General features: G+C 47.8%; 1 protein-coding gene across 3 annotated transcripts; it reads right to left on the bottom strand.

Moving 5' to 3' along the window:
- Positions 1 to 3586: 3586 nt before the first annotated feature.
- On the bottom strand, positions 3587 to 14621 carry GFI1 (growth factor independent 1 transcriptional repressor). 3 transcript variants are annotated; one of them, XM_007169598.2, is made up of 7 exons: positions 14457 to 14621; positions 11856 to 12053; positions 11353 to 11535; positions 9178 to 9659; positions 8920 to 9057; positions 7699 to 7864; positions 3587 to 5005 (listed from the first exon to the last, which is right to left on the bottom strand). In XM_007169598.2, exons 2-7 carry the CDS (start codon positions 11968 to 11970, stop codon positions 4827 to 4829), a joined length of 1263 nt encoding a protein of 420 aa, XP_007169660.2. In that variant the 5' UTR covers positions 11971 to 12053; positions 14457 to 14621; the 3' UTR covers positions 3587 to 4826. The 3 variants fall into 3 exon arrangements, with proteins under 3 accessions (XP_007169660.2, XP_057411795.1, XP_057411801.1); XM_057555812.1 differs by having other exon boundaries at positions 11305 to 11535; XM_057555818.1 differs by lacking the exon at positions 8920 to 9057 and having other exon boundaries at positions 11305 to 11535.
- Between the last annotated feature and the right edge of the window lie 7528 nt (positions 14622 to 22149).

Raw genomic sequence — 22149 nt, forward strand, 5'->3', positions numbered from 1 at the left:
TTTGGTAATATCCAGCATTCCCATTCCCAGGAACATACCCTGAAGAATCTCTTTCACAAAGAGATATGTAAAAGGTTGCTTGCATCAGAATTGTTTGTGATAACGAAAACTGGAAATATCCAAAACTCTCCCAACAGGAGAATACATAATTAGTCACCAAGTATTCATACAATGAATTTTATATGCAGCAGTTAAAATAACTGAACAAAACTGCATGTACCAACGTGGATAAATCTCAAACAACAAAGTATTGAGGGAAAAAAAGCAAGGTGCAGAAGGATATATACACTATGACACCATTTATATTAAGTTAAAATATGCTAAACAGTATTACATGTTGTTTATGAGAATATGTATAAGTAAAGGTATAAAAATATTCACGGTGATGATAGTGTGCCAGTTTGGGTATAGTGGATGCCTCTGATGAGACAGGAAAGGGATAAACATATTCCAGAAGTTATTCAACCATGTCTGTAATATTTTATTTTAAAAATAAAGTCTGGGGCTTCCCTGGTGGCGCAGTGGTTGAGAGTCTGCCTGCCAATGCAGGGGACACAGGTTCGAGCCCTGGTCTGGGAAGATCCCACATGCCGCGGAGCAGCTGGGCCCGTGAGCCACAATTACTGAGCCTGCGCGTCTGGAGCCTGTGCTCTGCAACAAGAGAGGCCGCGATAGTGAGAGGCCCGCGCACCGCGATGAAGAGTGGCCCCCGCTTGCCGCAACTAGAGAAAGCCCTCGCACAGAAATGAAGACCCAACACAGCCATAAATAAATAAATAAATAAATAAATAAAATTTAAAAAAAATAAAATAAAATAAAGTCTGAAGTAAATATGGCAGAACAATGGGTAAAACGATGTTTATTGTATTAGTCTTTTTAATTTTCCATATGCTTGATATGTTTCAGTTAAAAAGTGAATAACTTTAAAATAAAACTTCAGAAAAGACTTCATCTTAATGGCTGATAAAATCCTTAATAACTACTAAGATTTCAATAAAATTTAACCATAAAATGGTCAAAATTCTCATTGTGAAACATAAATATTTCAGTTTTAAGCAAATATGTGTCCATACGATCAATCAATAAATAAAAGAGCTATCTAGACATAAATTGATAGCAGGGTAAAAAATACATAAATATACACACATGTGAGTAGATTGGAAATGAGCACTAAAAAATTAACATAAGCTTGTAAGCTAGAAGGGTTTGGGATGAAATTCCTTTTAAAAAAAAAATTGACTCAATGAATGAAATGTTGAATAAACGTTAAGGAACAAGTGTATAGTGTACTTCCTGAAAAGTTGTTACTTTAGAAATCATATAGCAGCAGAGATTTAAATAGTGCTCTAGAAATGCACAGTAAAACGTAGTCAAGTCCTTTTTGGCCTTCCTCTCAATTCATTTCTTTCTGTTAAATGATCAGGTTAAACAAGCAGGCACACAACAAAATGACACAGGTCAAATCACTATCGACACTTCAATAGAAAAAAAAAATCACTATCAACACCCAATTTTCAAGGGCAATGGCACTCAAGAACTCACCCAGAGTGATACTTTGCTATGCCTTTAATTAAGGCGGGGCTTTTAAAGCTCAATTGTTCCATTCGTGTCTCAAATCAATCAGATGAATTTCACCTTTTACGTGGCCTGAATCCTGATAGCTCGGCACACTTGATAGGTAATTTAATCATCTGTGGTGTAGATGAACGCAAACTCAAATTAGCTACTGAAAGAGTTGGTCTTCTCTGAGATAGCTGTGCTTTTCCACTTTTATGCAAGAGCTGAGCTTCACCAACTGGCTAGCTGGAGGTGTTATTAAAAATTTAGTGAAAGAAACAAAGGTGTGCTCTGGTGTCTCTTGTTACCCTTTCTACTGTTACTCCAGTGGACAAAAGGCATAGGGCCTGCCTCATGAATAATGTGACATGGAATATTCACATGTATTTTTAATGGAGTCAAGTAATAACATTAAGAGATATTTGCAATCTTCAAATTTCACACGGTAACAGGCACAGTAATTTGTTTTGATTCTGAACTGAGGATATCAGGATATTTTCTTTTCCAAAAAAAGCACACTATTAACATCAAAATCAAAATTCCACATTTATAGCATAAATAGGAATTATGAAAATGGGCCAAAGTTCTAAAAGTCACAAGGGTAGAGCAGGACAGGGCAGCCAACTAGATTTCAATCAGTTCTACTTACCCCCCAGTGTAACTTCTTTACTTTTCAAACCAAGTTGGAAATAATCAACCAGTGTGCACAGTGAATCCTGTGAGAAGGTCGTTTTGTGATCTTTATTCACTGGGAACTTTGTTTCCCAGGACACTAGAAAGAGCTTCCTGGATGCTGCAACTGTTCACCCAACAGTTCTGGAAAATTATCTTAAACTGCCTTATAGAGTGAACAAATTTCAATTTTGAATGAGAGTAGACTGACATGAAAAGACATGGTGTTGAAAACCAAGTAAGGATAGCCAAACACCGAGATTTGGAGAGACCGGAGAAAAGCATGCTCAAAGCCAGGGAGAGTCCTATGTGTTAGATTTGCTTCCTTGGCCCTCGAGTAATTTCTCTTCCCTTTGTGCTGGAGAGAGCAGAGCCAGCCAGGATGAAGCAGGAGTTTATTTTCTCTGCTTATTCACTTACCACCTCAGCAAATATTTATTGATCTCCTGCTGTCTGCCAGGCACTGTTCTGGGAGCTGAAGATTCAGCAGTGACCAAATATATAAAGCTCCACAGGACACTGTGCTCACTGCTGTATCCCTAGTACCTAGAACAGTGCCAGGCACATACTCGGCACTCAATCAATATGGGTGAAACTGATTTGAACAGAAATGGACAAGCTGCTGATGGTCACCATGGGCTGTGCAATACCTTGGCTGAGTATTAGAAAGAGTACAGGTAGTTGGGATTTAGGCCAGGACCTTATTCTGGTTTCATTCTTTTAAAGGGCTGATTTATGCCAGAAATTCCCAAAGGTGGGATAGAGCCAGAAATAACCCAGATGCCAATTTTACTGCCCCTCATCAGTCTTCAGATTTATAACTTGCCTTAGGTGAGGCAGCTAATCGGTCTCAGATACTTTCTTTCCCCTCTGTCTCCAGAGAATCAAAGTAGTCAGGTTCGGATTGTGATGACAGAACCATATCTTCATTGTATGGTGAAGGAAACCAGTATCGGGAAGGTCAAAGGATTTGCCCAAGTCACATGGTATGTTGGTGACAGAGTCGTGACTAAGACTCAGTCTCTAGACCTAAGGCTCGTAATGCCTTTATTCATCTGGGAGCCTTCTGTCCTGTTTAAAAACAAAAACAAAAAACCTGAAACTCTCAGAATAAAAAGCCCATGTACATGTAGGACATCAGAGACTCAGCAAGGTAGGAACTTACTTTTGTATCCCTAGTTCTTCTGCTAAGAAAGAAGGAGCTCAGGCACAGAAGAAAAGAAAAAAGCACATGAAAACCAGAGCAATTGGATTTTACTCTCTTCTGGATGTTAGCTTGTGTGCTTTACTTTTATACTCTGCTCCAGTTTCCTTCAGTGCCAACTGCCCCTAGAGACCAAAACAAAGTTCTTTCCCAAATTCCCTGCCTAAATGAAAAGCAATATGTAAGAGTCTTAATACTTTATTAACTTAAAACATCACTCTAATAAATATGTATTAACAAACATAATGCACTCCAGAAGATCTAAAAACATTTACAAACTTCATCATAGTAAAAACACCACTTTTTTTTTTCCTCTGTGGTACACATGGAGGGTTCAAAGAGTTGAAGACAGAGCCTTCACATGCCTGCTAGCTTAGACATCTTAAAAATATCAGCTTAACAATAAAAAAACTGAATATACACAAAAATCTTTGAAGTATCTGTTCAGCTATTTTTCATTTATGTTTGATAAAATCCAAACAGTCAGAAGGGAAGTTTCAAGATTCTGTTTTACCTTCTCAGAATTCCTTTGGGCGGGGGGAGAATAGACCCAGCTACTCGGAGTTGTGTGGCAGAGGCAGACAGAGACTTTACTCTCTGGCTCCCCAGTACCTAGCATAGGGCCTGAAACCATGGTAACTGGTGGTCAATAGACATTTGCTGAATGAATGGATGACAATCTTATCCAAAGGCTTTGCTCTGTGCTTCCACCTCTTCTGAAGAAGCCTTCACAGGCCTCCTGGAGGGAGGACGTCTAATCTCTTCTCCTCACCAAGCCGACTTTTCTTCTGCTCCTTCTTGGGGCAGGATCCACAGTGTATCTTGTAATTTCAAAAGTATGAAATTCCTTTCCCAAATCAGTTTCTGAACCAGTCTCCAAGTGGAAGAAATGATTCCTCCAACCTTTATAGGCAGCACCCAACAAAAAGGGGTCAAAAAACTCCCCAGAAGGAAAACAATAAAATAACACTCATTCTTCATTCCAGATAAAAACAGTAATATGTTTACCTTGTAAATGATGATTCCTCCTCCTCCACACAAGTATCTGGGGTAGGTCAGAAGGAGGAGGGAAGAAACCTGAAGGACCTTCCTATCTGTGGAACAGGGCTGGGAATAGGAAGGACTGTGAGGCCCGAGATTTTATCTGATTGCCTCTCCACGTGGAGTCTTCAGATGTAGAGGAGCCTATTCGGTGAGTCCCATACCCAGGCAGTCATTTGGTTCCCACTCCAGGCTGAAATTCGAAAAGGTAACTTATCTCCTCTGGCGGCTCCAGGGAGAAAAGGGAAGGGGGATCACCCTGGTGGGATCTGCGGAAGTGGCTGGTGGCAAGTGGGGAGGCTGCCCTCCGTAGTGTTGCGTGCCTAACTGCGCCTGCAGCCGGCCAAGGCGCTCACTTGAGCCCATGCTGTGTCTCCCGGTGCCGCCTGAGGTCCACCTTCCTCTGGAAGCCCTTTCCACACAGGTCGCAGCCGAAGGGCTTGAAGCCTGTGTGCTTGCGGCTGTGGGTGATGAGGTTGGAGCTCTGGCTGAATGCCTTGCCACACACCTGGCACTTGTGGGGCTTCTCACCTACAGGGATGGAAGGGGGAGGGGAGGAAGCATGAGTCTATGATAGAGCTAGAGGGGACTCACTGTGACCCGCAAGCTCTTGGCAGCGGCTGGCTGCACCACAGTCTAGGGCCTCTGAGCAGCTTGGAGGGTGCCGTGTGTGGCAGTGCAAGTCCCGGGAAGCCAGGGGTGCACCATGTGAAAGGGAGACTCGCCGGGTGGGGGTTCCCAACCAGAGGCCTCAAACCGTTTCCTGCTAAACGGAAACAGAGCAAAGGCCACGTGCCCTCCCCAGACACGCAGCTGAATCCGCCCTGGGAGGACTCCCTTGGCTTTAGAAGTAGAGAGCTCCCACAGCAGATGTTCAGCGCAAGGGGCTGGGGTGCTGTCTTTCAAACCATGTGACTCTGTTCTAATTGAGAGGAAGTTTTCAAATCTGAGTTTCCAAGTGGGTGTTGGTTTGTATGGACCAGTGAGCCTGTCTTCTTTCTTGCTCTTGGAGGACAACAGGATGTATTTGAAAGCATGGGCATTTCTAGAAGTCTTATTTTAAAAAATCCACGTCTGGGTCACAAAATATTTCTTAAGGCAGCTGATCCTTTTCTGTCTTGATTTTACTTTCTTTTTATGAGGTTAATCACAGGATTCTTTATATACCAGCGACTCTTCACCATAGATTAATAAATAGCAGATAGGCTTCCCTGGTGGCACAGTCGTTAAGAATCCGCCTGCCAATGCAGGGGACACGGGTTCGAGTCCTGGTCCGTGAAGATCTCACATGCCGTGGAACAACTAAGCCCGTGTGCCACAACTACTGAGCCTGCGCTCCAGAGCCCGCAAGCCACAACTCCTGAAGCCCAGGCGCCTAGAGCCCGTGCTCTGCAACAAGAGAAGCCACCGCAATGAGAAGCCCACGCACCGCAACGAAGAGTAGCCCCCCGCTTGCCACAACTAGAGAAAGCCCAAGCGCAGCAACAAAGACCCAATGCAGCCAAAAATAAATTAATAAAATACCTTTAAATAAGTAATAGAAAAGGGTTTGTTTTCCCCCCAATTCATATGCTGTTTAACATTTGGGAAAGTAGCATGATTTTCCAAATAGCCTCAGCAGGCATTATAGTCAGGGTTTGGCCTTGGAAAAAATGCAAAATAGAAGAAGTCTGTTTTTGAGGAACCCTCTGTTCCTCTTGCTGTACCCCTTTCTATCTTTGTGCTTCAGATTTCCTTGATAAGGAACCAATCATCAAAACTTATCCTATCCCTTAGGGTCAAACAAATCTGAGAAACGAATTCTAGCTATAATGTAAATGTTTGATAAGGGCTTAATGTTTCATTCAGTCAAGATCCTAGTTGCATTTTGGTGAGCGTCTTGAATACCTTTACTCAAAAGGAGCGAGTTGCATGGAAATTTCAGGCAAGAAAGCATGATTAAAGTAGGATAAAGTAGGATATTTTTCTAGGTTTTCTGATGGGGGCATCTATACTGCCCAAGCATATTTGTAAACATCAACGGTGATTGTTTGGAACAATTTGTTTTAAGTCAGTATTCATCTTCTAAAATAAAATAAGATTCTGGATCTTGTGTAAATGTCTTGTTGACTACTAAAGAGAGTGCTCCTGGCATTAAAACTGCCACCTACACACAATCAAAATGTTAGAGAAAGAGTTCAGGATTGGAAGCCAGAGCATTCCACAGCCCTATGATTTACTCTCAGTCTGACCTTTGGTAAATCATTCCATCTCTCTGAGTTTCAGGATGGTAAGAGCAGCTCCTTCTACTATATGGGACGGCAGTAAGAATCGAATGAAGAGATAAATTTGAAAGCACTTTGTACATTATAAAGCATCATAATAGGCTAAAGACTTATCATTGTTATGACAAACTTGCTGATATTCTGAAAAGGGCAATAAGTGAATAGAAGCTTTCTATATCCACCAATCCCCTTGGCTTTGAAAATAGAATATAATAAACAGTGGTCAACAGGATAGACATTTGAGAGCAGACAGACCTGAATTCAAGTCCTGGCTTTGCCACTTGCTAGCAATATGACCCTGGGCAGGTGCCTCACTTTCCTCATCTCTAAAATGGGGATAAGGAGTAGTCTACCTCCCTGAGTTGTTGTGAGCATAAAATGAGATAATGCATTTTAAAAGCGCTTAGCAGAAAAAGCCTAGTAATAGTTACCATTTTTTCCCTTGTTCAGTTAGAATAAGCTGCCAGACTCCTAAAAATGCAGCCAAAGGTCACACATAAGACCCAAAAGGCTGGGTGGTAGCCCTAGAGAAAGTCTCAATCTCTAGGTAAACATTTAGAGCAACACTCTGAGAGGACCCTGGAGCTTCATGTCTCACCTAGAGCAGGCAGCAGTTGGAGCAGCTGCTAAACTAGAGGAAAATATTCTTTGCAAGGATAGAAAACTTGCAGCTGACCTGCTGAGTGGTTCTTCAGATATAACCCCAAATCAAAGCCTCTCTGGGGAGAACCACGTATGTAAATGAACCTAAGAGAATCTGTGCCTCCTTGTTTGTTTGTTTTTTAACACACATGCAGTGATTAACTCCATCTGGAAGGCCATTTCCACCACTCATTCTGGGGCAAGAATATCACAGAGAAGGTGAATTATGTTGGCCTCAGGGAGAAAAACAATGACCTCCACCCCCCACTTTCCACCCCTCAACAGGTGTTTCCTACAAGCCAGGGGCCTTCAGCTCACCAGTGTGGATGAAGGTGTGTTTCTTCATGTCTGATTTCTGGTGGAACCTCTTGCCACAGTACTGACAGGGGTAGGGCCGGGTGTCTGAGTGGATGAGTAGGTGTGTGGACAGTGTAGATGACCTCTTGAAGCTCTTGCCACAGATCTTACAGTCAAAGCTCCGTTCCTGTGGAGAGAAAGAGGTGGCATTACTATTGCAATGGTCTAGGCTGCCATTCTCCTCACCACCAACCTGACACTAAAATCCCCAAAGCTAGGGCTCTCCCTTCCTTCAGACTCCCCTTCCCCATAGCCTGCCCCATTATCCTCTCTCCTCCCATTTATTTCCAACCTCTACCCTTCCCACCCATATCCTCTACCCCTTTAACACTTTTTCAACCCAAACACTTTTCAGCCACAAACTTCCACACCCCTTGGCCAAAACGTATCCCCACCCTGCTTTTTTGACACCAATTTACAAACACTTCTCCACCCTCCTCAACAGGAGGCTTAGACCTCAGTCACTTGAGAGGCTCCTCCCGCCTCCCCCCAGCCAGTGTGGGTGTTGAAGGAGACGGGAGATTACTCTTTTTAGTAAATAGGTCTCTGTAAGTAAGCATTCTTCTGTCATAGTTACTTGCGAACTTATTTGCTTATCTACATAGCCTCTATCTCTCAGCTAAACTGTAATCTCTGTGAGGGTATCCTGTCAAGGATATCTGGTGTGTTACTGGATTCTCATGTACCTAGCACCTGGAAGTTGAGCAACAAATATTTATAAGTGAATAACTGAAAGAACAGCGGGACAAATACTGGATGCTCTAAATGAGCTGAGATTCCTCTTCTTCAGTCAGGAGGGGTCAATGCAGATTAAGTGACAGCCATTTGGTAAAAACAAAGAGGCCAAGAAACAGAGCTAATAAATCTGACATATCCGCTGCAAGAGTGCATACAAGCCCTTCTCAAACCCAGAGTAATGATGGGGATCACATTCTGGAGTCTCACAATGATGTGACACCAAACTCCAGGACTGCCTCGAGCCCTGAGCCGGCAACCACGCACCTTTCCCTGCACGCCTACGTCGGAGTAAGGGGACGTGGCAGAGGATACTGGGGGCAGTCGGGGTAAGTCCAAGGAGAAAGGTGCCAGGCAGAGAGCGGTCGGTGCTGCACAGAGAAGCAGAAGATGCCAGAACGCGAAAACCTGAGCAGGGCGGCGCGCGGCCGTGCGTCCCGCGCTTACCTGCGAGTGCACGGCTTTGTGCTGCTCCAGGCTCACCGCGTGCCCGAAGGTCTTGCCGCATATCTCGCACGCAAAGGGTCTCGTGCCGCTGTGGGACCTGCGCACGTGCACCTCGAGCCCGTGCGGTGTGGAGAACACCTGAGGCGGGTGGGGCCGGGGAGAGGGCCGCTGAGAGGGGCCGAGGGGCGCGGACGCTGGCTGGGCGCGGGCCGGGGCGGGGGCGCGGGGCCGCTAAAGCCAGGCGCGAGGGAGCCTCACCTTGCTGCACTTGATGCACTTGTAGGCGCCGCCGCCCATCAGCAGGCGGGTGCACAGCAGCTCCGACTCCACCTTGACGCCGGTGCCCTTGTCGCCGTGCAGCCCGTGGCCGCTCTCCGGGTACAGCCCGCCGGTCGCCGGCCTCTCGTACAGTCCTGCCGCCGCGGGCCCAAAGTCGCCGTAGAGCCCCAGGCCCGCGCCGCCGGCAGCTACGCCTCCTGCGCTGCCTCCCCCAGGCGCCCCGGCCCCCGCGCCGCCAGCAGCCCGCTCCCGGCCGTAGAGCGCCGCGGGGTGGCCTGGCTCCGGGGCGCGCTCGCAGAAGAGGCCCAGGCCAGCGCCGCGCTCCAGGGCCGCGCACGGCCTGTAGCTCTGCACCAGGTGCCGCAGGTCGGAACCCGCCAGACCGCTCCACGAGTACGGCTTGAAGGGCAGGGAGAAGGGCTGAACTTCGTCCAGCGAGGGGCACACCGACTTCTCCGAGGCTGTGGAGGCACAAGAGGGCGTCCGGTTAGGTCAGGCCCAAGACCCGGCGGCGTCGGCCAGTCGGTGTGTCTGCGAAGTGCCAGGCACCCAGCCCTTGTGCAGCACTCGGTGCGCCAGGCCTCTCGCAGCGTGCCAGGGAAGCCCCCAGGCTCAAACGCTGGCCGGGTCCCTGCGGCCTCGAGGACCACTGGAGGCGACAAGGCAGCACACAGAAACTTAAAATGACAGCAGGTGAGGAGAGAGGTAAATTCTGTGCCAGGTCAGCGGAAGCGCATGGCGTTAAGAGAGTCTTTTCTGGCTGGACCAGCACATCTGGCGGCCCCATAGAGAAAGACGTGCCACGCTTCAAAAATGCTCCGAGCAGAGCGGAGCTGCGCGGGAGGGGAAAGCGGCGGCCGTTCCGGCCCTGGGCCGAGCTTGTGGGCAGAGGGCCCAGCTCCGGCGCTCTCCCGGCCCCTACGTGTTCTACTCCTTTTTCTTTCCCGGAATCGGGAAGGAGGGAGGCAGAGAGGACCAATAAAATGCGGCCCGGCCTATCCGAGACATATCTGTCTAGGAAAAAACAAAAAACGGGAAGGCGTTAACATTTCTCAGTTATTAAATACCCAATGCAGGTAGCAAAGGGCCAGTGGGAAGGGGGCTCGGGCTTGCTAAATACTCCCTATTCCCAGTCCTGTCATAATTTGACAGAAAAAAGAAAAAAAATCCCACGAATTTCTTAGAGGAATAATTTACAATTTAAGGTTTAGTCACCACCTGCCAGACAAACAGCTTTCCGAATTCGCGGCCTTCTGCACCCCGACCCATGCAAATTTTGCTAAAACCAAATACCAATATATACTTTTCCCTAAGTGCATACGGATTTACTAATCTGTTCACAGACACCGCAGACTTCAGCCCAGGCTAGCCGCTTCAGTGAGAAGCTGCATTTCGAGTTTCCGTCGGAGATTCCGGCGGTGCCCAGTCCTTGCGCGGCGGTGTCCTGCACAGCCAAGGAGGACCCTCGGGTCGCCGGCTCCCAGACGCACTCTCTTTAGCCAAGTCGACGCACTGAGTGTGGGACGGGGTTGGGGGTATCTTTTAAAACTAGTAAATTAAATCTGGACATAACCCTTGGCAGATCCCGCTGTTCTGCGCTCTCCATTCCCCACCGCCGGAACCGGAGACTTGCTCCCGCCCAACGTGCAGTCGGTTTGCGCGAAGCTCGATTGCTGGCTGGAAATGAAACCAACGGGCGGGTCCCCAAAGCCGGGCCAACCCGGCAGAACGAAAAATGAAGTAGGCCCCCAATCCGCGCCTGCGAAGACCTAGCGGGGGGCCGAGATTTTCGTCCCGGACCGGTCCCTCCCGCTTGGTGCCCAGCTCTGTCAGGCCCAACGCCGCGGGAGCGAGCTTAATTTTTAAAGTCAAACGACACTTTTCTCTCAGACTGCCCAGGTCTCCGTTTGAGACTCGGGGGTCTGGATTCTGGGATCCCAGCACTGCCTGGGATCCAAGCAGCCGACCCCGCGAGCAGGCTGTCCCTGTCCCAGAGAAGCCGATGCCTCCCTGCGGCGCCCATGAACAAGCTCCCTCCTCTCAGAAAGACTCTCCGCCATCCATTTGGCATTTCTGTGCCCAAAGCCGCTCCGGTTCATTCCTCACCGCGGGGTCTCTGCCGCCCGGGCCCCAGAGCTCCCAACGGGTCCCGACCTGGAGACACAGAAGGCGACGGAGGCCTCCAGAAGTCCTCAGACTCCGAGCTCCGATCGCAGACGCTGCCCTCACAGCTGCCGGGGGACGTGGAGGTTCTGTCGGGGGCTTCGGTCAGCTGAGACTCGGGGGACAAACGACCCTGGGGCTCCGCCTTCGCCCCGCCTGTGCTCGAGGTGCTGTCTGCGGAGAGGAGGCAGGATAGTGGCTCAGGTTGGGTCTGGATGGGCCCGATGGTTCTGAAGCGGCGCCCCCCAGACCGTGGCACCTGGGCTCCCTCAGCTCTCCCCAGACCCGGCCGGAACCCTCCCGGATCCAAGGGCGGGAGCAGAGAGGCCTTGGCACCTAGGCGACAAGCCCGGAAGGAACCTGAAAGGTAGGTAACAAAAAAGGCAGCAAAGGGGCTTCGGGACCGCCCTTCCCGGTTCCTGGGGGATGGTGTGGCGGGACACAGAGTCTATGGCCCCGGGAGCGGCCCCGCCCGGCCCGCGCACGCCCCGCACCTGCTCCGCCTGGCGCCAGTACATTCTCCAGGCGGAGGGAATAGTCGGGTCCCGGGGAGCGCGGCTGGTGGTAACTGTGAGCCTTTTTGCTCTTAACCAGGAACGAACGCGGCATGGTGGTCGGGCGCGCTCCCCACTCTGCTCCAAGGGTCCCTGGAGCCTCCGTCAGCCCACCGTAAGCCCCAGTCTGGCGGAGACCTGCGAGAGGAGAACAGGGTGGAAACGCGGGTCAGCACGCTCCGAGACCCGGGACTGGGCAGCGGAGTAAAGAAAGCTCGGGCCAGGAAGGAGGGAGGAAGGCCCGCGGGAGGAGGGGCTTGGCCCCGCTGCGCCGCGCTCACCAGGTGGCACTCGGACAGGTGTCGCGAGCCAGCCGCCGGCGCTCAGCGGTAAAACCCGTCCCCGGGCTCAGACTCAGGCCTCTTCCTTCTGCCCTGCCCACGCCCCTCGGCCCCTCCCCTTCCCTAGCAAAACTCGATTTGGTAATCAAACTCTCCGAGAGCCGAAGTCCCCAACGGGCCAGTTACCCCAACTCGACCACACACCGCTTGTCTGGATCCGCTCTTGGGTTGGGGAGAAAGGCGTAGACGCGCGGATCAGTTTAGGGCGGGGGAGGGCGGAATGTGTCGATGGTCGCGGACCGGGTTGAGGCAAAGAACCAAGCTCTCCAAGAGCCGGCTACAGACTGTAGTGAAAGGGGGTCAGGGGCGAGACGCCTCCGGCTGATTGAGGGGCGGGGTCGGGGGAACTGCATCAGAAGGACTGGGGGAAGCAAAGGCCGGAGAAAGAAGGCAGGAAGGTAGGGAAGCAGGTGGCAGAGGACCAATCAAGGCCCCGGGAAGAACTCGCTTCCCGGTGATCTTGATCGCCCCTCACTTGTGCCCCACGCGGGGAAAAAATTGGCCCGGAGACGCGGGTGCGGAGGGAACAGGCAGGGATCGGGGCAAAACACACCAGACCATGGAGACCTAAGCTCGGAAACAAAGTCCCGGGAAAAAGCACTTTCCGTTCTGCTCACCAAAAGCCTCGCCCTGGGGAAGTCGAGCCGGGTTCGCGCGCGACGGCTATGAAACGCGCGGTGTGCTGGAGTCCGCAGAGAACCAACCGTTTAGAGGACGCGGGAGAGCGCAGGCTGCTCTGGCAGCAGCTAGAGAGTCGGGATCGGGGCACGGGCCTGGGAGGGAGCTAGCTGCCCGCTACGCCGCTCTCATTAACCCCCCAATCAGTTCACCTAATCCCGGGGTCGAAACCTGAGCCCGGCGGGGAGGCGGGGCAGCGCCTACGGCCTTTCCTGGGGCTCGCTCCGGGGGCGGGACCTGGCGGGCTAGGAGGTTTGGGGAGAACGAATCTGCCTTTCTCTCAGGGTGAAGGCGATGGGGGCCGGGTTCAAGTGCGAGCTGCAGGCTCTTCGGGCACCGCAGCTCTCGGTTGTCTTGGTTATTTCAGAAACAAGGGCCCTGGGGATCCCGGGTCTGGGAAGGACCCCTCATCTTTGAGCTTCGCGCGATTTATTCTGCCGGACTAGGAACCGTGCGGCTCCCAGAGCAAGATGCAGGACAGAGTCTAAGTCTGCCGGTTGGCGCTCTGGAATCAACACGAGTTCTTGCTCCACGCCCCACCGTGTCCCCTTCCCCGGAGGAGGAATGGGACAGGCTTAGGAGAAAAGACCGCTGGGACATATAGCTGAGTCCCAAGGGACGTTTCCCGTGTCCTAAACGCCAGAAGGCCCCTAGGATTGAGGGTGTTGCCCGCCCGTACCCAGGCCGGCCCCTAAGGGTCGGGGCTTCAGGAGGCCTCAGGGTGCTCGGCTGCCCTAGGGCGAAGCACTGCCGATTCAGTTTTCCCTGCGCCCCGGCGTGAGCTGCTCCGTCGGCTGTATACTTAGACACCACAAATCCAAAACCAATTTCTTAAACAACCATGAAGCTCGGAGGAAAAGGAAAATGGGGTGAAAATGTCCCGAGGGCCCTGCTGCGGTTTGGGTCTGCGTTGGCGCGGAGCGGGACAGGGGCGGGAATGCAGGGGGTGAGCTGTCCGCGCCACCGCTGAGTCTGGACTGACTGGCACGGAAGCGACCTCCCGACTCAGGCCACAGCCCTGCGCCTCCTTTTCATCCTGGCTGGCTCTGTCCGTTCCTGGGAGGGTGGAATGGGTAGAGGGGTGGTAGGACCAAGGGCTGATCGCGTGGGAAGGCGACCTCTCGCAGCAGCTGGCGCCCGGGGGCGGGGCGGCCTCCTCGGCGCACGCGGGCCGGCCGGGCCTCTCTTCACTGTCAGGGCCTGGGAAGGCGGGAGCTGGAGGCGCAGAGCGGGCAGCCTCCTGAGCCCAGCTGCCTCCGCCTCCCCACCAGATGTTTCCTTCCCGGTGGATCCCGCTCCCCTGCAGAACCACCAAACCGCCTGGCGTGCGCCCCCTAAGCCAGATCCCCAGCCCCTCCGTGCGGGTCGCGCGGGGACCAAGAGGATAGAGCTCTTTTGGTTCCCGAACTGCGGCCGGCAGCGGGTGAGAACCTGGCAGCGCCCTCTGGTCGCCCCCGCAGTGCCGGTGTCCCGCCAGTTCCTGCGTCCGCCCCCGCCAGGGAGGGAGGCGCAGCGGACCTACCTGCGGGGTCAGGGCGCGGGTATCGCGCTCCGAGAGTTTTCAAACTGAGTTGCTTTCGGGAGAGACCGCGCTGTCTCTCTCTCTCTCTCTCTCTCCTTTTTTAATCTTCCGAGCTCAGCCCCCAAAACCACAAGCTTCACTTCCTGAGCGTTAAGGAGTAGCTCGCTTAGCCCTGTCAGACCTGCCCCCCAAGCCCCAGTCGGGCGGCGGGCGCGCTCCCCCTTTGCGCAAGGGTATAGGAGGCGGACAGGGGGCCTGGCCTTTCTAGCCGCCCTCCCCTGCGGCCCTCCCCGTTTTTTCTCTGCGGGACGGCGGGAGATGGGGAGACCCGGAGGGCCCAAACACCCAGGCACTAGAAATGACTCGAAAGAAAATGAACTATTCTTGGCTCCTGGGAGACTTCCGCAGCGAGAAGAAGTCACAGATTCAGGACACAGATTGACTGGAGCGCAGGGGGTGGGAGCGCCCAGCTCCGAGGAAGCCTCCCCGCCCATCTGGTCCAGGACACCCCCCCACAACCCCGCTGCCTGCTTGGGCTGCGCCGCCCCCGGGTCGGGGCCGTGAATCACCCGCCAGCGGTGCCGCCGGCCTGGAGCCCGGCGAGTGGCCGCGGCGTCCGCAGAGCGAAACCTGCCCCGCGGCCCCGAAATAGCTTGTTGTGGAAACACTTCGGGATAAATACGCCCAACAAGGCTGAAAATACCTTGACACCCAATCCCAGAGGTTTGCTCATTTCCCTTCGGATTTAGGTAATGGTTAAATTTGGAAGAGGTGGGCGAGCGCCGAGCCCCCGGCCGAGAGGGCGCAGGCGGCGCGTCCCGCGGGCGCCCGGCTGGACTGGCGGGCGCGCCCTCCCCATGCCGCGATCGCCCGCGCTGGGCCGGGTCCGCTCGGCCGGCGGCTAATTTCCGGTGGTCGGAGCTGCGAAATTAAAGGCCGTGCGGGAGGGAGCGCGCGCGCGGGGGCAGCAACGGCGGCTGCTCGGCTGACCCCGCCCTGCCGGGGCAAGCCAGGGAGAGCCGTACCCAAGGCGCGGGCTCCGCCACCGCCTGAGGTCAACCCAGGCACCTAGTCGGGAGGGGAGCGGTAAAGCGCCATAAAAGCACTACCCTGCTAATTATTGAAACGTCATTCTTCGCTGGGATTGTGTGTTCCATGAGGGTAGGGGTGGATCTACAGCATTGTGTCCTGGTGGGCTCGTAGCAAATGTCTGTGGACTGAGTAAATGAATGAATGGCACTAATTAACTAATTAATTGTAGTAGAATAGGAAAAATTAAAACCTCACCCATAAATAAATGCAGCGACCTCCAACGCTAGACTGTATGTCATGATCCATAGAGTGCGGCCTGTGGTGTGTACTTAAAGCCTAAACCCTTTACTAAGGGGGATGGATATCGTTATAATTACCTTACTTTCCTAAATGAATTGAGTTAGATTTTGATCACTACTTCCTGCACAATAAATTTCCAGTGTCAGATACCGGGAGAAGGGAGTGGCGTTCCTCAGTTCTTGCAAAATAACTTGCTATTTTTTAGATTAATCCAAAGTTGTCATGCAAAAAAAGTCCTTAGAGAATGTTTTTTAAAAATGATTTTTAATTTGCATTGTAAATCTAAAGGTTTGTGGAAAATATTTGACTACTATTGCCATGCTTCAAGCGTGCTTTAATAATTTAGACGTTTTATACAGCAATGGCTGCACACCTACTATGTGCCAGGTGTGGGACCATACACGCATCTAAATTGTGTGACTGCGTCCTCCTTACACCACTGTTTATTTGCTTAACACACTCTTTATAAATAAATGCAGAGGTAAGCAATCTTAATCAGAAGGACTACAAATATTGAATTAGCTGAAGGGAAATTAAGGTCATTTTGTTAAAGTTTTTATTTGTGTGCTTTGTTCTGGCCTAAGGCATAAAAATCTTAAAGCAGTAGAAAACACATCTTTCTTTTTTCCTTCTATCTTACGCAACAGCATAAAAAAGACCAAACAAAATTTTTTTAATGATAAATGGGACCATAGAAAATTTAGTATCAACCAAGTTCTAGAGAAATGGCTGAACCATTTCCTTTGCACATTAGCAAGTTCAAAGTCAAAATTTCTTGAAAAGGTGCTGTGATTAGTTAGTAGTTTAGTGTTGCTGTTTGAAGTCTCAGAAAACATGGGGAGACTTTGAAGGGGACAAATAATCACCTTAGAATAAATCCCGTTCATTCAGAGTAAATCTAGTCATCTTGGTTTTTGTTTTTTTCTTTTTCTTTTTTATTGTCCTTCACAGCCTCTGAGTTTGCAAAATAAAACTGGGGATTGGGACAGGGACACCCAGAAAGGAGCAGGTGGGAGGGGAATGGCACCGAATTCCCCTTTACATACTTTATGTTATGAGCCATGTGGATGTATTACTAATTCAAATAAATAAATACACATTAAAAATATTCAGCCATTGAGATCAGGTTATCTCTCAGGTGCATAGTGTTGGAAAGTGATTCTCATGCTTAGGGGGGACAAAGGAGAAAGGTCAGAATAGGGACACCCAGAAAGGTTAAGAAACTTACCAAGGGGCAGCATAGAGCCAGGACTGGAAGTGATGATAGAATGAACCTGACTTCCCACTACTCCAGACTCCCTCTCATTTACCACTAAATGGAGAGTGAGGAGAGTAAGCACCAGCCCCCCCCGAAAAGTACACTTTTTTAAATTTAGGAAGAATCCCTCCCCCCAAATATTCCTTTGGAACTGGATATAAGGGTAAGCAGAATGTAGGCTTGGGGCATAATTTTCTATAAATACTGGTTTTCCCAAAAGAGGATGTTAAATTTACTAATTTTGTCAGTAATTTACTAATTATTATTAAATAACAATAATAATGTATCTACAGATAACAAATAACAAATGACCTTCTTCATATGGCAAACATTTCCAAGCTCTGGCCAATGGCTCATTTGTTTCAAGCAGCATCTCATAGATCAGAATTTCCTTACAACTAAAGATTTGAGACATTTTTAAAAAGAAAATTGTAACAGGATATTACCAGTCTCTTGTTTTTTTCACAAAGCTTTACAGTTACCATCTCTGTTCTATTTGTGGGAGGCATAGGAAGAATGGGTGATCCTGAGGAGGGGTGATGCCTCCATTTCCAGCATACATTTCTGTGATGTTTGCATCATTTGATCCTCACAGAGATGCTATCAGGAGGGGAGAGAGTCTGCGCTTTTTGTCGATGGTCATTCGTGGTATCGATCTCTGTTCTGCCAGTTACTAGCCCTGTGACCTTGAACAAATTAGCTCAACTCTCCCAGCCTCAGTTTCTCATCTATAAAGTCAGAGTACCTACCAATCTTGCAAGACCATGGAGCAGTCCTTTGATTTCCACTCTTCACAGGATCCTCTGGGCACCAAGAATGGAAGAATGCTCCCAGTGAAGGTGTCCTAGGTTTAACCTCCTTGTCCCAGGTCCTGATTCAATTTGTTCAACTTTGCATAAGTAAACTTTGTGACAGCAATTTGCAGGGACTTGGATTTTTTTTTTTTAAATCAAAGGTCAGGGAAAAAAAATGAATCAAGGATCTATTTTCATTTCTAGATATTCTATGGATTTATTTGGGAGAAGTTAAATGAATAACTAACTTGTTTCAGAGCTTAGTTTACCCATCTTTAAAACAAGAAATGCCTCCCATGTATCCAATACCATGAGCTATTGGCTGAGGAGTAGCTGTGGGAGAGATATTGAGAGTAAAATCAATGTTTAATACACACAGTAAAAAGAAAAAAAAAAATCACAGGACGGGACTAGGCATGAGGCTCCTCTGTAAACCAGACAAGAGATTTTGTCTATAAGAAGGTGGTGCTTTATTTTTTAAATATATTTTTCATTATAAATTATATTAGATACAATTTGATAAAGAAAAGAAGAAACCCAAGACGTAATATTTTTGCTCTGCTTCTTTAAAAAAAAAAAGGAATTGTAATCATATCACAGATACAAATGTGTATTCTGTTTTTTCCACTGGATAATAATATTTCTTTCTTCTATTCTCTTTATTTTTTCAGATTTTCTTTAATTGAACAAAAAACTATTTTATAGTAAAAATTATTTAAATAAAAATTGTAACAATCATGTTCCTTGCTTTTATATTGTCTTTTATCATTCTCAATTGCTATAAAAAGAATTCTATCAAGTAGGTTACTATAATTTACTTAATCATGCCTGTCTTAGTATTTAGCTTGTTTTCATTTTTTACTATTTTAAGTAATGCAGTGATAAGTTTTCTGGCTATAGCTTTGCCCACATTTTAAATTGTTTCTTTAGAATATCTTTCTAAGTGTGGAATTTCTGGATCCAACAATGAATATTTTTTATGGCTCTTGATACATCCCAGAAAACGTGTTTTGGATAGCATGTTTGTGTAATGCACAAGCCAAAAAAATTCATATCACTTAGCAAACAGTTAAAAGATTAAAAAAATCAACTATGGAAAAGTTAGACCTTGATAAAAGACCAGACATAGAACTGGTTTTTATTTTATGCACAAGAAGTATTTGTTAGACAGTGGCCACACCCTGTCATATTGCTATGGTTTTGTTCTCTTGCTATTAAAAAACTATTTAATTTTTGTCTTTGGATTAGCTGTTTTGGTGGGTGAAGTTAGACAGAAATAAGAGGTATATATTTTTTCTAAATTGTATGAATTCAAGGAATATAAATGCAGAGTGATAATTCCGTGATGCCTTAATTGAAATGTTTGAAATGTTAGGTAATATATTTGTCTCCCTTCCACTCTTATAAGTAGCAAGCTATCAAAATAAAATTCAAATGACACTATAGGTCAATAAAATTTGATGGTATCATCATTTATGGAAAGTGGGTAATGCTTTTTTACCAACATATGCAAAAATTGGGAAATGGGGTAAAGGAGAAATTTGGAGATAAAAAAATTAGTATAAGACTTATGCCATGAGTAAGACCCAATCTTGTATTAATATTCAGAACCTTTTCAAACATGAAGAGAAACACTATTTTCCTTTAATAAACATTTTGGAACCGATATATTTAAATCTTGTCACATTATAAAACATGTTCTATTACTATAAAAATCTAAATTAAACTTTTACATAAAGGATTTCAAACATCTGAAGAGGGAGGGGCTGTCAGCTTTGGTGTTCAGAGTTCAAATAAGAAAATTGTTAACCTCACCACATATATATTTTTACATTGTTCCTAAGAAGAGATTGACTGAATAAAGTGTCATCTTATGTGTGGGCTGCATGAAATGACTCTTCATAGAAACATACCCAGCGTGAACTTTCATGGAAAAAAAAAGTAGATTTTAGTTGGTGAATGGAAAATGTAACGAGAGAGAAAATGTAAAATTATTTTTCTTTTTTTTTTTTCATTTCCTCCAAGATGTTTGGTGATCATTTTACCATATGTTTACCCCAGATGAAACACTTCACTTTCAAACAGTAAAGCCTATATATTTTAACTTTAAAAAATTACTTATAAAGCATAGCTCTGCTACAGGGAATGTCTGACCCCATACCTGGAAGCAAGGTGGGAGTTGAGGCTTCTGGAAAACTCAGGCAGGCTGCGAGGCTCAGAAGATCAGGCCTCATGGATATCCCCAGACTCTCCCTGAGAGACAACTCCCTGGGAGAAGGACAGAAGGACCCGTGGTTGGCAGATGCAACCCACTGGGTGTTCTAGCTCTGCCGCTTACTGGCCGCGTGGAGGAGAGGGAAAGGCTGGGACTTCTGAGAGGCAGACATTAGAGTCGTTTCTATTTCTGCATAAGGACACCAGTGGTTTAAGAAGCCCATGTTCTGATAACTAGCAGCTTTTTAAAACCCAGCCAAATCTGTTGATTCCCAATCTTGTCTCTTTCCACCAAACCATACTAATAGTTCCACATCCAGCACAGGGAGCAAAAGCCTTGAGCCAGAAGCCATGTGCCTGTTAGAGCCTTGGGGAGTGATAAGGATGGGGGAGATCAAGCCGATAACTAAGTTTGATTGGTAGAGGAGAGGGAACACATATCCTCACCTCCTGCTGCAAGCTTGTAACCAACCCCCCCCCCCACCTCCGCCTTGCCCCCAGGCACGCTGCTCATCACAAGCCCAGAAACAGCATTAAATGAGTGAGTTGCTGAAAGTAGAATAGCTGTGTGACAGAACACTTGTAAAGTTGATAAAAGAAAATATTAAAACACACTTCCATATCCCACTACCTTAGCTTAACCACTAGTAATATTTTGGAGTGTTTTTTTCTCAATCTTAAAAAAAAAAAAACTCTAGGTGTGTATTTTGCATGCTATGATCGTGTTGTATAATTGTCCATGTAAGTGATGTGTTATGATTTTATTTATTAACACTTTTCTGGACAATTGGATTGTTTCTCTTTTTCCCTACTATGAATGATGCTGTGATTTTTTTTAAAAGTGCATTTGGGTTTTTGTGTATATATAATTCTTTCTTTAGGATTGATTGTCAGAAACGGAATTACTGCATCAAAGAATAAGAACCTTTTAAAGTTTATGAACACATATTGACAAATTATTTTCCCAAATGAGTACAATAATTACACCTCTGTCAAGAAAAATTATAAAGACCATAGTAACCAAGGAACGGCAGAATGTAGTCATTAAAGGCATGGACTCTGAGCCAGATTTCTACAATCTAGAAATTCTGGCTCTGTCATTTATTAGCCTTAGACAAGCTCCTCAACCTCTCAGTCCCTCAACTTCTTTACCTGTGAGCATGCTTATAATAATAGCACCTACCTCATAGTTTGTTGCACTGCACAGATGTAACGAGATAATAGATGTGAAGCATCGAGTAGGCATTTATGAAGTGTTAGTTCCTGTCACTATATACCAAGCACTATCGAGGCCCTTTCATACATTTTCTTTAACCATCCCAATAAACATGCTGTGGAAACAGACTTGAAGAGGTTTGCCTTTCCTAGATCACATGGCCAGAGAAGGACAGGGCCGAGATTCAAACCCAAGCCAGCCTGGCTGCAGACCCTGTAGGTGGACTCTTGGAGGTAGGGCCCACAGTGTGGGAGCAGTAGCTTGCATACTCTGGACAATGACCAGGAATTGCCAGGAAGCATTTTACTACGGATTTCTGACATCCTCAATCAGACCGACCACCTGAGAGATGCGGGCTCTCAGACCTCATCTCCCACAGGAGGCCTTGGGTTCTGGGCTTTCCAGGATTACTTTCAACTCTCATGGTCTGTGTCTCCATCAAATTGAGTAGTTCATCAAGGCTGGGGCTGGTAGAGAGTGGCAAAGGATCATTGCCTCTTCCTAAAACATTCTTCTTATTAATAAACAAATATTTATTTTGTGTTCCCCTTTCTAAAATATTTTTAACTCTTCCTGTTGTCAGGTAAGGGCCAATTCAGTGGTAGGGGCCATGAGGTTTCATTTGAGCTTTAATTAAAACGCACCCACCACACACATACCCCAGCACATGACCCCCAATGCGGACGTATCTGATGAAAGAACGAACAGGGCTTCTGTGCAAATCAGGGATTTGCTTGTGCACTGCATGGTCTCTTTGTTCACTAGTAGAAGAATGTCCTGGTGGCAACAAGGAAACACAAGGGACAGCACCAGAATGAACTCTGACTCAGGATGGTAACCTGGGTGACCAGTGTGGCAGCTGAGTTTCAAAGCAGTCCC

Source organism: Balaenoptera acutorostrata, chromosome 1 (assembly GCF_949987535.1).
Source record: "Balaenoptera acutorostrata chromosome 1, mBalAcu1.1, whole genome shotgun sequence".
Taxonomy (NCBI): Eukaryota; Metazoa; Chordata; class Mammalia; order Artiodactyla; family Balaenopteridae; genus Balaenoptera; species Balaenoptera acutorostrata.

What these genes read in the sequence shown, in the direction of transcription:
- GFI1 (XM_057555812.1), bottom strand. Translation starts at nt 11,970, where the DNA reads ATGCCGCGTTCGTTCCTGGTTAAGAGCAAAAAGGCTCACAGTTACCAC. An exon ending in ACTGGCGCCAGGCGGAGCAG is followed by an intron (nt 11,536 to 11,855) that starts GTGCGGGGCGTG and finishes TCCTCTCCGCAG; the next exon opens with ACAGCACCTCGAGCACAGGC. An exon ending in CGGGCGGCAGAGACCCCGCG is followed by an intron (nt 9,660 to 11,304) that starts GTGAGGAATGAA and finishes GTGCCTCCACAG; the next exon opens with CCTCGGAGAAGTCGGTGTGC.